The 15,247-nt window shown below is 33.6% G+C and overlaps 2 protein-coding genes across 2 annotated transcripts in view; both read right to left on the bottom strand.

The window, feature by feature from the left end:
• The window catches only part of LOC118276457 (alkaline phosphatase-like), a 100,463-nt gene extending 91,268 nt beyond the window's left edge, over positions 1–9,195 (bottom strand). The window contains exon 1 of the mRNA XM_035594783.2: positions 8,909–9,195. The gene's annotated coding sequence lies outside the window, so the exon portion shown is untranslated. The remainder of the gene's footprint in view (positions 1–8,908) is intronic.
• A 2,962-nt stretch (positions 9,196–12,157) lies between these two features.
• On the bottom strand, positions 12,158–14,093 carry LOC118276324 (uncharacterized). Its single transcript, XM_035594586.2, has 2 exons — positions 13,927–14,093; positions 12,158–13,225 (listed from the first exon to the last, which is right to left on the bottom strand). Exons 1-2 carry the CDS (start codon positions 14,019–14,021, stop codon positions 12,430–12,432), a joined length of 891 nt encoding a protein of 296 aa, XP_035450479.2. The 5' UTR covers positions 14,022–14,093; the 3' UTR covers positions 12,158–12,429.
• Positions 14,094–15,247: the final 1,154 nt, after the last annotated feature.

Below are 15,247 nucleotides of genomic sequence, written 5' to 3'. Positions count from 1 at the left end.
TTTACAAAAATACAAGTTCACATGTACATAACACCCAGGCCCGAAACAACAATTTGTTTGTGCGGGAATCGAACCCGCTATACGTTGCACGACAGCCAGTTGTCCAGCCACCACGCCATCAACATTTAATTAAATAGTTATTAGTTTCGTTAAGACTTTATTATCTTAAGAAGATATCATTATTATTACAGATATAAGGTTCAAAATAAAAGATACGTATGCATCTACAATCTACATTGTCAACCAACCTTTTGTATTTTTAACGATGTGTCTGAAACTTAATTCCCAAATTATTAATTAACTAAACAACCTCAGTCTAACCTTTTGATATATAAATGACATGTCCTTTTAATGTCAACGACACAAACTTCAGCTGTCAGTCATCATTACGAAATAGTCACGCTAATACTTCTTTAACAAAGGGCTTACTACAAAGGCTCTATATAGTACCAAATTGTTACTAACAATGACTTATAATAAACGGATGATGAATTCCCTTGATCCACTTATAAAAGAAAAAAGGATTCACACAAAAACGTGTTATCTTTTCGCTAAAATATCAAAAGGTATTCAATCGAAAAAAGGTCTCCGTCTTTGAAGATACGGATGAACGTCCTATAATTAAATTGGCACAGTTCCTTGCAATTGTAGCGTAGGATGAATCCAATCGAAGAGATATTAGTTACAATATTCTCGAATGAGATGAATTCGGGGTAATAAACCATTTATATGCTTACGATACGAGACCCCGTAGTATTGCGAATCAAACGCTTATTAATTAAGCAATGCTTGCTTTGGTTATCCGGTCTTCTGGTGAATGGTGCACAAGCTTAATGTTTTAAATTAATTCTTTAGATTTCCTTCTTCATTACTGTTAATATTGATACTAGATTTTTACATATTAAACATCAAGAGTTAAAGGCACCCCAACATATTGAATATTCCTATAAATCTATTATAAACAGCACCTACCTACCTCAACATAGTAAGAAGATAAAAAGGGTAAAAAAAATGTAACTGACCTTTATGTTTATTGTATTACGTGACATTTAACATTCTCACTCCAATAATGGGAATGTGGGGTTTTCAGATTGTCCCTCTTGCAGGCAGCGACCGAAAAACGGACCGACTCTGCATCGAAATAATTTATGGGCCGGAACGTGACGTAGGCTACTTTATATCTTGGCAGAATGCACGTTTTTTCGGGTAAACCGAGAATACTTTGAGGAAGAGAAAAAGCTAATATATATCATAATGATATAATATAATATATCAGCGGTGACAGAACAGTTGTAGCCAATAAAGCAAGATTTAGTGGTGATAAATTAAACTCCGTCTTTGCTCTTGGAGACAGAAGCTCAGATATTGGGTAACGACTAATTGCACTGGCAAAATTAAAGTCTGGGGAAGGTTTTTTTCCACAGCAATATATTTATGACGAATTTAGTTTAACACATATACCTAGAGTAAATAATATAGCTAGAGAAATAAAAAAAATAATAACTAGAAAGAAATTCAAATATAACAGTGTTATAAAGGAAAACAGAGGTCAAATGTCTTCATTTGTTTTGTAATATGGTTGATCTAAGGATCTTAGGTAGAGTTTAGAATATTGACACGGCTAGTATTGTGCCGATAGCCAATATAGCCAAGGACTTCGGCCAACATGTAAGAAAACTCTTGTTAGATGATCGGATCAAAGCCTTGATACGGAAAACAGTGGTTTTAGCTACGATGGATATAGTTCATAAGATCCAGATATCGTATATATACTTTGGTTTGGTTGTTGATACAAGATCTGGATGTAGACAATATTTTTGTACTAAAATTATTTTGAATTACTTTTGAAAATTGTATTGAGATTTAGTCGACTTACTAAGACACTTTACCTAACGGGTTTACCGGGGGTTCGAAAAGCATAGGAACGGGGTTTTTTAGTCAGTAAGAGTCTGACACTTGTCGCCCAAGACGAGAGAAGAAATTGGATGATTTTCCTCCCTAAAAAAAAAAAGACATAAAGCTTTAAGTCCCCAGTTTAACTCTTTTCAGGTTAATGAAATAATACGGGTATAATGTAGGAAGAAATCGTAAAGATTGTAGATAATATAATAAATCTCAAGAAACAATTTATCCAACAACAGTAAAAGCACTGCTTCAACGAATAAAAATAAAACATGATGTATGACATAAGCTCCTCAAACACGCTAAACAATACAAACAATAAAAACACAGAAGGACCTAGAAACGACGATATTTATTCCACAATATGTGGGGCAAGTCTCATAGGATTAGAGATATGTATGCAGCAATACATTTTTAATTGAGAACAAATAAAGTTCTTGTCGTAGCATCACAAAGAAAAATAAAACTAAAACGGCATATGGAACGTTTCTTTAGAGCATTTGAAAGAAGAAACAACGTCACGCCTTTTATCCCTGAAGGGGTAGACAGAGGTGCACATTACGGCACATAATGCCGCTATACAATGTACACCTACTTTGAGCATTTTAAGTAGTATTCTAACTTCCCTAGGTATTGTCCATGACAAAATATTGGAGGATTATAAGTTTTAAATTACTTTGCTATTCATAAAACTACATTTTCTGTGTATGGACAACTAAATACCTAATATGAATTATGATTACCAAGTTTGACGAGGTAACTTGAGTAGTTTCAAGATACTTTAGGATTCATACATGAGCAGCATTGCGTGACATATGACACAAGGTGAATGTCGCCGTTAAATAATAAATAATAACACGTCTGACTAAAGTTATAATAGAATTTCTAATTATCGATGTGATAAGTATATTATTAGGAATAGCATTATCTTTAACGTGGGGCAACCCAAAAGTAAATGAACGAAAAAAACCAAAGGTTCAATTACATTCGGTCTAAATACTAAGCCAAGAGTACGATGCCAAGCTACCACAGGACTGGAGCACTGAAACACACAAGCTAGGTGTGTCGCAATACGAAGATACAGTTTTAGTTCGCGTAATGAAATCGTTCTTCAGAAGATTTCATTAACCTTCTTGGAGGTACCAAGGTAAGGTAAGTTGTAGTACTGTATGAATAACCAAATAGTTTCTTACCTGCCCTAGAAACTAAAGAAACATGCTGAATAAAATTAAGCAGGAAATAGAAAGACTTTGAGGTTTGTATTAAAATTAATCCTTCTTTTACGTTACTACAAAAATAACGTAAGCACTAAAACTATTTACTAACTCGCCTAAGAGACTTATAAAGACAGTCTTAAAAGCTACTTTAGATACGAAGGTAAAGGTTAAGATAGAGGATCATAAAAATAAATGTCACCTGAGAGTAAACAGCGATGGAATGATAAAATGTTTGTAAAAGTTATTTCTTGGAAACCGCGCGTTGTGATGTAAACGTAATAAGTGTAACTTTAAACTTTAATAAAAACTTATGATCGTAGTTTCTGTTACCAAGGTCGAAATCTCTAGTTCGTTGTCCAGGATTGAAGAGTTTGTATTTCAAAAAGCAATAGATTTTCTTCTCCCATGGAAAATTGATCTCATACAAAGACGCAGAGAAAACACAATAATTAATTGACCACATGTAATGTACTACAATTCTTGCAAATAAATAAATAAGTTTCAAATAATATTGTTTCGTGTCACAACAAAATTAGCCATTCCTAGTATAGACCCCAAATCATACAATACAGTCAATTTGCTCCAAAACAATGTAACAAAATATGTAAATAACGTTTTGACAAATGATTGATTAACGGTAAACAACCCACAAAATTGGCACAACATTGTGTTGACATTCAATAAATAGTTTATGAAACTAATAAATATTATAATTTATTAATAATTCCAATTTCAAAACGACCACAACAACTACAGAGCCTGAATAAACATGGTCAAAATAATTGTTGAACCGAATAGCAATTTGAAACCGAATTGCGTTTACTTAAAACGTATTATGGAATAGCAGTTCTTTAATTTGGACTACTTAAGGCATATATTACGTGGATATCTGGTATTTTTTATGGAATTGAATAGCAAATAAGCACATGGATCACCTGATGGTAAACGTTCAACTGGATTTGTAAAGACTTATTGTGCCAACCCTATTTTGTTTTTATACATTTGATGGATCGACGTTTGGCCGCTATCTCGCCTGATGGTAAGTGATGATGCGGCCTACGATGGAGCACGTCTGCCCATAAGCAACCTATTCACTCGGGCTTTGAAGACACCCAGGTTATACCCATCGAGAATCCGGCAAAGAATTCCTTAGCAGTTCCCACAAAGAAGCTTGAAACGAAGCGCTTCATGCGAGTAGTTGGGATATCTACCATGAAACGGTGGCGTTTCGCCGATTGTTTTGTGTTTCGATGATGCAAAGGATTAGGGAAATCAAGTTGTGCCATTCCCGCAAGCAAGTAACTTGAGATAGAGACAGGAAGAAGATTTTGTCAATAGGTATTAGTGTAGAATTTTAACACTTAACTGTAAAAGAAACATTAACCCGACATTGACCGAAATCAATATGTTAGTTAACTAGCATTCATCAGATGATTTTGCTTGTCATAAAAGAAGAATAACAACAAGCTATGGGCCCGAAAAGAGAAATCAAACTAGATTTCATCAAAATATTGTTTACGAAGGATTTAGATTGACCTAAATTTGTAGGAAGACGGCGTTTAATTAGAAGTTACTGCTGCCAGTCGGTCACCAGAGTTGTGGTTCCTACTGTTATTAGGATAATTACGAAACTGCCAGCTTCATTTATAAGCGGTCTTCCAAGTACGTGAGTGGCTTTAGATTATATGTTTGTCTGCAAGAGACTTTAGGAACAACGCCTACGAACTTACTTATAGAAAAGGAAAGGCTAATAGTATTGTCTTCTTGAGTAATGAATGCGATGATTCTCTGGGGGTCATCCAACATGGACCTTTTTGTTTTTAAAACGTCCCACACCAGGATTTCCTCCTGTGCGTTCACGTACATATGATACCCATTCCCGAAACAACAATTTATGGATCACACAAAGAGTTACTCGTTGTGCAGCAGGCAACAGTCACCGCACTAGCCGTCCAGTCAATATTGACCGGCTGAAGAGGATACATTAAGGATCTTTTAAATTATTTGTACAGAAGAGATGTTGTGTTATTTTTAGATAACATGAGGTAAAAAATCTTCGGTGAGAAAATAAAATATGAAAGATTTTTTAATTTAACCTTCGAATCGAATTTGAATAACACAGAAATTGATGAAATTCTAGAATCTTGAAATGAAAATAAGTAATGTAAGCAATGTCATGGGTAAAAGCTAGAAGAGTGCTAGCAATAAAGTGCTAACGTATTTGAATATAAAAGAAACTAGATTGAGGTCGACATTGAATTTTTACTATTTTCGTTAGCATTTTACGCAGAGCAATATATCCTACACTGTACATATGTACCTTATATTATTTATTTATATTTCAGTACATATTTATTCTTGTAATGTAAAATGTGTTTAAGACCTTGGGAATAAACGCTATGTTAATGACTGATTGCGTTATTGCCAACTCCTGATAATTATTATCACAAAAGTGCAAATTAATAGAGGTAAATTTTGACGTCGAAAAATTAAATATTTGTTTATTATTTTTTAACTAGAATAGAGATTTTGACATGAAATCTCCTTGTACAGATAGTATTTAGATCAATATATTTATAAAGTACTTAGTTAAAAGTTGTAATGATATTAAAATCTTCCTTACAATTTTTGTTATATTTGCAAATTCATTCGTTAACTTACGTTATACATTTGAAATTAATGCAAAAGGAAATGAAAAGAATTTCAACGTTTCCTTTCATCGTTTGGTTTTGTTCCAAATGTCATACAATTTGTAAAGATATGACATTTACTTTGTAACCTACCTACTTGTAATAAAATTAATGTTCAAACATTTTTATGTTATTTTTCAGTAAGAACGTTAAATTATGAACCATTAATACAGTTGGTACATTTCCCAAGTCTCCACCTTTTATCAGAATTTTCTAGCACGGAGCCTGAAACGAAATAGTACGATAACTTTATTTTACAGGGGTTTTATAACTATAAAAACCTTTAAGGATAAGAAAAAGTTTACCTCTAATTTTTTGTTTAAAGATTATCAATCATGTCGTTTTCCCACTATATGATTATAATAAATGTGAAAGATTGATTATTTTAAAGTTTGAATCTTTGTCCGTCAATTATGTTGAAATTACTGAACGGATTTTGATAAAATTCAGTATACAGACAGGGTATGAGTTGACTTGGGTGTTAAAATAGGCACTTTTTCTTCGAGCGAAGCCGCTGGCGGAAGCTAGTGTTGCATAATAACATTTAATAGACCTCACTCGCGACAATACACGTTTTGTAACTCGTACAAGACATAATATAAGTTCATCTGTACAAGAAACATTAAAAAGAAAACAAAAATAACCATTTCATTCGTTCTTGTAAAAGAAACGCAAGAATTAGAATTATTCTACATATATTTATCTTACTACATTATCTTTCCAAATTATATCTCGTCCTTACATACAAGTCTGGTATGTAGATTCTTTTGTTTTTCTATGCAAAATACGGGTTCAGGGACTCTTCATTCGTATCGCGTATCTTTTTCTAACATATATAAATGTAACTGTCACGTTTTAAAAATGAGATCCTTGAAGCAAAAACTTACGAAACGTATAATAAAGCAACTCGCGTAATTTTTTAACGAGGGATAAGTAGAATTGTATTCACAATACACGTACTTTTCAACAACTATACCTACATACTATACAGTATAATTTGACGTAACGTGAGACATACCAAATTACTTATTATGTTATCGGCTTTCTTACGCAACTATTTGACGAGGAACTTGACTAGTTTCAAGCCATGCTAGAGGCTCATATTCATGAGCAGCATTCCGCGGCGACTGTCACTCTGCTACTGACTTTTTCTGACTCTCGTCAAAGAGTTACGTGAATGAGCCGATAACATAATTTATTAACTAAACCTTAGATATTGTCATGAGTTGATAACCAACTGCCATTCTCATAGGTAATTCAAAACAATGTCATCATTTTAGCTGACTTTGCCTTTGCCAAATACCAGCTTTAATTTCTGATACCCTAGGTCTTCTACATTCTCTAAGTATGCCATCGTAGCAAATTTTGCTTCTGTCACCGCAACCAAAAATTACATCAACATCTTTATTTATTTAGAAAATATTACTGACTACAAATCTCTTAAACATGAACGCCTAAGCACCTATTTCACGCTTGCAAAATAAATACACGAACAAAATTTTCACATTTTCATCAAAAATGTACGAGGCTGGTACAAAATTGAGTGTGAATACATCAGTAACCTATAAATAGGTATCGAGTATCGACTCGAGTCAACTCGCCACATGATCGATTATGCGGAACCTAATCGATCCTCTCGATTAGACGTAACAAAAGGATGAGCTTAACTTCGTTCATGGTCACTAGATAGATTGACAGCGGGTACAAAGGAGCCTTCTTTTTTAATCGTATTTTATTTTAGTACCTTTTAAGAGTGGGGAAGACTTTAGCAAATTTTTGTTCTATTTTGGAATGAAAATTGGAACGTGAGACTTATTTTAATCTTAATTTATCAATGGTGCAGCCTTAAGAATTGGCGCATCCCTGCGCCACAAGCCAAGAGGCTGCCAAATGTCTAATCTAGTGAATTGAAAACTTAATATCGATAGGTATAAAATTAACACTAAAATTCAACACTTATTTCTTAAACAGGAAAACAATTAGTTAATTAATAGGTGTATTAATTATATCTAATTTATGATGATCACAAATTATGATTAGAATAATTTTGCACGAGGGCTCGGGTTCAAAACCGAGCAAGTACGAATGTGACTTTTTCCGGGTTATATGCTTTATAGGATTATTTAGATAGCCCGAGATCCCTTGACCGGTACTTTCCACCTGCTATCACTTGACTTCACCGATGAGACTTTACCAAATTAATCAAAACCCCTAAAAAGTTAATAGTTATCAATAGGTTGAAATAAAAACACACCTTATTTTCCACGTATTAAAATATCAAAGCTTAGTACCTGTTCAATAAAAAATATCTTTAAGGAATAAAAATAAGTAAATAGTCAATATTTTCACGTAAATAAATAATCAATTTTGAATCTAATAACAAGAATAAATAAAGCTGGTTCTCGATGACCATAATTATTTATTACGCTTAACATTTATATTATTACCTAGTACTAGTACTTAAACAATTTGAATCCATTAAAATTAGTTTATACGCTAAATTAATTTACAACCAATTGTGTTCAAAACTAATTACTGAGCCGAAATATTTTAGTATCATCAAACTTATTCAACCCATTAGTTTCACCAAAATATTTCGAGTACTAAAGCCCACTTTCACCACTCTCGTTTATACGAGAAGTAGGTACTTGATTTTAACTGATAATATTTCGTACAAACAATTCTATGTTAAATCTGGTAGATGATATTAGCCATAGTTATCCAGAGAATGTGAAACGAATCGTCAAATAAACGCACCAAAAAGAAATCTATAATAGGTACTTTAATTGATCCAGAAATTGAAATATTTTTTATAACAGATATTTTATATGGTGTCAATGAAACTAATTGCTTCGCATTACATATAAGTTATAGTATTATTGACCACCAGAATACAATGACTAGGTTACTCCCTATATTTACAATACAGAGTTTTATTGTTCAGAAAATTCGAAACATCTAGCGAACTGTCAAAAAAGTGAACATTGAAAAATTCTGCCACTGTATTTTGCAAAAGCATAAAAAAGTTTCAAACTGTTCCAGTTCTATCTAAAAAGACTTTGAAAATACATCTCACACTCATATAAAACTATCACTTACCAGTTTAGTAAACTTTTAGGCCCACCACATAAAACGCTAAACACAATACTTTTAACCGACACACTTTACGCCACTTTTAATATCAAAGTCACACAAAAATCACTTTAACAATGTTTCAAAACTTGCAATAGAATAAAAGAATCCAATTTAAAGTAATTTAACACATTATTTTTAGTTAATTTTACATCACTACTATTTCGTATTGTTAAAACAAGAATTCATTTCGTTTCGAAGTTACGCGCGGAAAATCTCTCGGCTAGGTACGCCACAGTCCGTTTTCAGGCACGTTTCAGAATAAACTGGCTCTAGTAAAAGGGTGCTCACAACGCGCATGCGTTAAGCTACGGATGACGTTCTTAACAGAGAAAACCTACTGAACTTTACTGTTTATTGTGACTTAGCAAAAAACTAATTGTTTATTAGAAAAATTTAACTGGAAGAAACTGGATTTTGCTGTTTTGAAAATGCAAATAAAAAAAAAGTATTCTTAATCAACAACTCATTGTGTTGTTTTACGGTAGTAAGTGCTAAGTACAAGATAGTAGGTTTAGTTCTCACTTACTTACTCAGTTGGCTCAGCGATTCAAACCGAATACTAGGCTCCAATACAAGACTTCTCCATTTTCTCGCAATTCTAAACAGTTTCTCGCCAATTACCAACTAGATGATAGGTGAGATGGACGCGCAAAATCGAGTAGCCAGTAGTAGCGCGACAGTCACCGCGTCGTGTATTGCGGAATGCTGTTCATGAATATGAGCTTGTAATCTGACTCTGGAATTTCTTGAAGCTAGTCGAGTTCCTCGTCAATCACTTACGTGAGTAAGCAGAAAGTCATAATAATTTAGCATGTCTGACGAAAGTTATAATACAATTATAGATGACTAGCTTCTGTCAATGGCATCGCCTGCGTTGTCGTGAAATAAAAAGTGGCCCATGTTCCTTTCATCTCGATGCCTTCAGCTGTTTTCACTAGAAGGCGTAACAAGCAAACATACAAATCGCATTCATAATAGTTTTATGGTTTTAGAACTTTGTATGATATTAATCTTTTCCAAAATTAAAGATGCTGAGTAACTAACACTTTGTAAAATGATCACCATCGGTCCATAATTTGAGTCTAGAAATTACAAACAAACTGGAGGTTCAAGATCAATCAGTTCTCACTTTACAGTAGTGGTGGGCAATATAAATCGTATACAGATACGATATCTATATATCGGCACGATATCCAATATTTATATATCGGACGGCACGGAATCTATATATCAGGTATCCGCGTATCTAGCGAATATAGCGCGATGTGCCACAGAACAACACACTATACCGTAGTGTAACGCGGACCTCTATCGTATCGCATGCGAATCGCATGGTCTATGATATCCAGTACAAACTGATTCGGGAACAGGAACACTACCAAACCAAACAATACATTCAATGATTTCGAGTAAACAGTCCTATAATTAAAATACAATGATGTACATAAATCGAACAAAACCGAAACCTAAAATTACAGTACGGTACTACTTTCGTTTTAGAGTTCCACACTGATTCGGCCAATATATAGATATCGAAATATATAGATGCGATATCCGATATTCTAAACCGATATATAGATACGATTCGATATAGAGTAAAAGCGATATTAAGATCAATCAGTTCTCACTTTACAGCAATAGGCTCACCCCCTATTACATGATATTTATAACACAAACGGTGAAAAATGGGCGAACATTCCATAGCAGCATTACGTGCCATAATGTGCACCGCTGCCTACCCTTCGGATAAAAGGTGTGAAGATAAATCAGTAATATAAAGAAGACTAAAATCCTGCTTGTTGTGTGCTAACAACGTTATTACTACATAGAACTCATAACACAACTGCTGAAAAGCTCCGTAAGCAAAATGACACATTTCCAAGTCTTTCATAAACACAACGCTTGAAGAGAAACGAAAAATGTTAAGAACAGAAACTGAATGGATGGATACCAATTTTACGTCGGCGTCTCGTTCGAGACTATTACCTTCCTCCTCTCTATTCGTTTGCTCCACTCGTAACGTATAACTATGCTATACGTATTCTGAAACTGTAGAAAACTGCTACAATTTTAGTCTAAACTTTCGTATTGCATGTTCTTCCAATATTATTACCAGTATTCTTAGTATGAGTTTGCGAAACGAGAGCACGTTCAGCTCTCTGATTGGTTGGTTCATTCGCGCCGGCCAATCAGAGCGCCAAACGCGCTCTCGTTTCATTTTTGTTTAACGTAAAACAAACTAGTACTAAGGGTACAGTGTACAGTGATTACGACTTCTTCTTTATTCGTCAAAGTTTAATGTCTTTATATGGCCTTATACCACTCTAAAATTTTCTGCTGTATTACATTTACAAATATAATAATATAACTTTCATTTATAATCATTAAGGATCTTGTATTACCCAGGGACAGTTACGAGGTAACATTTTCAATTAAACATACATCTCCCGCCATCTGTTGGGAATATTTCAAACTACAAACTGAACTTTTGTACCAAGTACGTAGATTGATGAAGGGAATTAATGAAAAACAATTCGAAACCATAAATTTTAAAAGGATTACAAATCATTTTTACTAATATGTTCAAACCTTTCCAATATGTTAGTACCTAAGTGTTTGAAAAAAATAAAAGTAATACAATAGTCTACGCAAAGTGTATGATACGTAACGGTTCATTGATCTCTTTAAAACCGTTCCTCAAAACTAAATCCTGATTCAGTCTGCTAGTTTAGCTCCAGATAATATTTTGTTATCTACCATAATCCGAACACAGTTTACTTCGTATCATCAATCTTCGTTACAGCTGCTATGAAACTTCTTTTGAAGCAGACAGACTAATATCTAGTAGTAAAAATTATCTGTAGGATCCATCAACTAAGAGCAAGACCTTTTTCTAATTTCTGAGTCTAACTTGGTGTATTCACCTCCCACTAGGTGAACTTCAAGACATTATTAGAGTTTCTGGGTAAAGGGAGTCATTAGTTGTAAGTAATGGGACGTCGCGATTAGAACTAAAAGGAAGATCTTTTTGGACGGTAGTCTTATTCTAGCTGATTATGACAATGATGGTATAAAAACTCTTAATACTTACCGGAGTCGAGTAGAGACAGTAGAGCAGAATACATCTGGCATAACTCCTACTATTCTTTTAGCACTCGTGTGTCATGGAAAGGATAGCATAGTACATTAATACTCTTTTAATAAAACAACATCTTTACTTATAACTATTTAATTATATTCAATATCCATTGATCAAATAAATTCACAGAATTGTTTCACGCTAATCGTGAAATACTTGATTGATTCACATTCAATATCTAATTAAAAGACATTAAAAACAAAGGACTAGATTCAAAATCACAGTAACTATTACTTCAATAAAATAGTTTTGTTTCAAGGTCTGAAATTCTTCAATAGGTACATAACGCAATAATATTATTTATCTTAAATTAATAGAACTTGAATCGTCTGTGTTTGTGGTGGTCTTAAAATGAGACTTGATTCGTGTATAACCTGGCATTAGTCTTCACAATATCCCGTAAATGTTCAGGCAAATAGTCATCACAAGCGTTTAAAAATTGCGACAGAGTGATACTGTCACCATCTTCTTCGATATTTATAATATCATTGTCTATCCTTCTTTTCTTATGTCTGGGACCATTATTTAAATTCAGATCAATATTATTAGAGGTATCATTAACATCACCACAAACAATACTTTTCTCAGCTTCACCTATTTTCACAGCTACTTTAACATTTGGAGATGATGATACTACAAAGTCATCATTACCAATTTTTTTAACTTGTATAAAGAGATCACCAGAATTATTGGACTCTAAGTTTCCTTTAGACTGCAACACTACATCTTCTTTTCGCCTTTTGATTTTATCAGTTTTTGTCTTTTTTATCTTATTGTTGTAAACAGAATTTTTACACTGTATATTGTTACTATTAAGACAAACATTATTACACTGCAAAGTTCCAGTGGTAGACTGCAAACCTACATTTTCTTTTTGCGTTATGCTTTTGCAATGTTCTGCCTTATCCGCTGTTGATTCAATAACAGGTTCGGTTTGTGTTTCTGCGCTTGTTAAGTTCATTTGGTTGAATGGCACGGGTTTATCCAAATATAAAGTTGGTACAGCGAATATGCTAAGGAATCCCTTCTTGTTATACGAATATCTGTCGAAGTGAAGACTGCACACGTACTTATTTCTGAAAAAGTTCCAGTCTTCATGAATGGTATGTAATTCATTACAAGCCAATATCCATTCTTGCCGTCTGAAAAGAAATTAAAATACGTTATAAGTAAACATTTCCAAAATATCTACTGTATTGAGAAATGTACAAACTAACACATGTTCAAATTAATAGCCGTTCAGAAATTAGCTTAACTGCTAACTTGCATTTTTAATCGTTGTAAGTAGCTAGTAATAATGCCTACACTGGTATCGACACCTAATTTCAACCGAGACACCATAATTAATATAACTGAGCACTCACTCTTTATGATGGGACGACAATACCAGATGACTTAAGTAAGGTCAGGCGCAGACAAAGCACTAAAAATACCATTCAATTACCAAATTCCAACACATTTTAAATAAAGGAATCCCAATATCCACCCTTAGTACCCACTCCACGAACCATCCTTAAGTCATGCACATAACAAATATCATAAGGATAATTCATCATATTTGTGTATTACCTCGCGCCTAACTTCAGCCTAGTCAAAAAGATTGAAGCGCACATGGTTCAAATAAATACTACAGAACAGTAATACAATCGATATACTTCTAATCTACACTATAATATGCTTAGCTGCAATTGCTTAGCCTATTTAGAATTTATTTTGGTCTTGCCCACGTGGGTCAGTACGTTCTAGAAACACGCATGCGCGATGACTAATGTCCAGGTAACCCTACATCTAGAAAGGGTTTATATTCCAATACAAAGTTAATGAAAGTTTTCATAATAATTACCTTTCTTCACTATAAGGAAACTGGTGGAATTTCAATTCTTTATTCATAAGTGAAGATGATGGACAAGTCGGCACTGAACATGTTATGTACGTCATTATAAAGGTTTTATAGCTTATAGATTGAAAAATTGCACTGCTATCAATGCACGCGAGTCGTAGCTCACTTACCCCGAGTGACTGGCATTCAGCCGGTCGAATGTAGGGAGGTGAGGGGCGTCCCTCCCCGCAGCCTCCCCCTGCCATACTATCGTTCAATGACCAGTCTGCTTGTTATTGTATAATAATTGTAATACATTGACTTTGTGAGATCCTGCTTATATTTACAAATGTGGAAGTTTCGAGAGGATTTACTAATTAATCTTTGTTACTCGTCTATGATTTCAAAATTAATCGAGTTACTATGTAAATACAATGAAAAGATACTTATAAGTGAAAATAATTTAATACACCCATTGACAATTTACAAATCAAAAGTCTTTTTTGAAGTCTTGTTTGAAGTCCTGCTCGAAGTCTTGCTTGAAGTCTTGCTTGAAATCCTGCTTGAAATCTTGCTTAAAATCTTGTTTGAAATTCTGCTCAAACTCTTGCTTGAACTGCTGTTTAAAATTTTGCTGGAAGTCGGGATTGTAATCTTCTTTCATGGTTCGTTTTTTAGACGTATAGCTCATATTGTGAGAGCTGTTGTCCATCACAAATTGTTTTTAATATAGTACTAGATAGATATTATATAACGAGAAGATATGGTAAATAATTCACAAAAATCAAATAGAAATCGTCGCAATTTATTGCTTTACGTTTTTGTCACCCCAATGTAAAAAAGTATTCTGTGTGTCAGATAGAACAGATGTCAGATGTCCGTTGAATTAAGAAGAAGAATGTAATTAATACTTCAGAGGTTTTATTACAGTTCAGCTAGAAGACTTTTTACTTGAGTACCGAAGGTATTAAATAATGTTGTATTCTAGTTGTGTTCAAGGACGTTGATAAAATCCGTGGCTTGAAACCAATGACAGAAACTACTAAAGTTGTACAATACGTAGGTGTGATATATAGATTTATTGAGTAAGAATACAATACTGTGCTAAGCTTATCGCATAAATGCGAATTACGAAGTTTTGCAACATGAAATTGGAAATACAAGATAACGCTCCCAAACAAAGAACCAATAAAATTGGATTTTAAAACTTGGAATTAAACTGTCATTGGTATATTTGCTAACGAATGGACGCCATTTTTTTTTACCTGTATTAACAATGCAAATTTCTCATTTATCCAAACTCATCCAAATACTAATTATTCTTATGAATAATATCTGAGATTCA

This window comes from Spodoptera frugiperda, chromosome 31, assembly GCF_023101765.2.
Source record: "Spodoptera frugiperda isolate SF20-4 chromosome 31, AGI-APGP_CSIRO_Sfru_2.0, whole genome shotgun sequence".
In the NCBI taxonomy this organism is placed as follows: domain Eukaryota; kingdom Metazoa; phylum Arthropoda; class Insecta; order Lepidoptera; family Noctuidae; genus Spodoptera; species Spodoptera frugiperda.
Note: the sequence above shows the minus strand (reverse complement) of the source record. Positions and strands in the feature narration are given on the sequence as shown.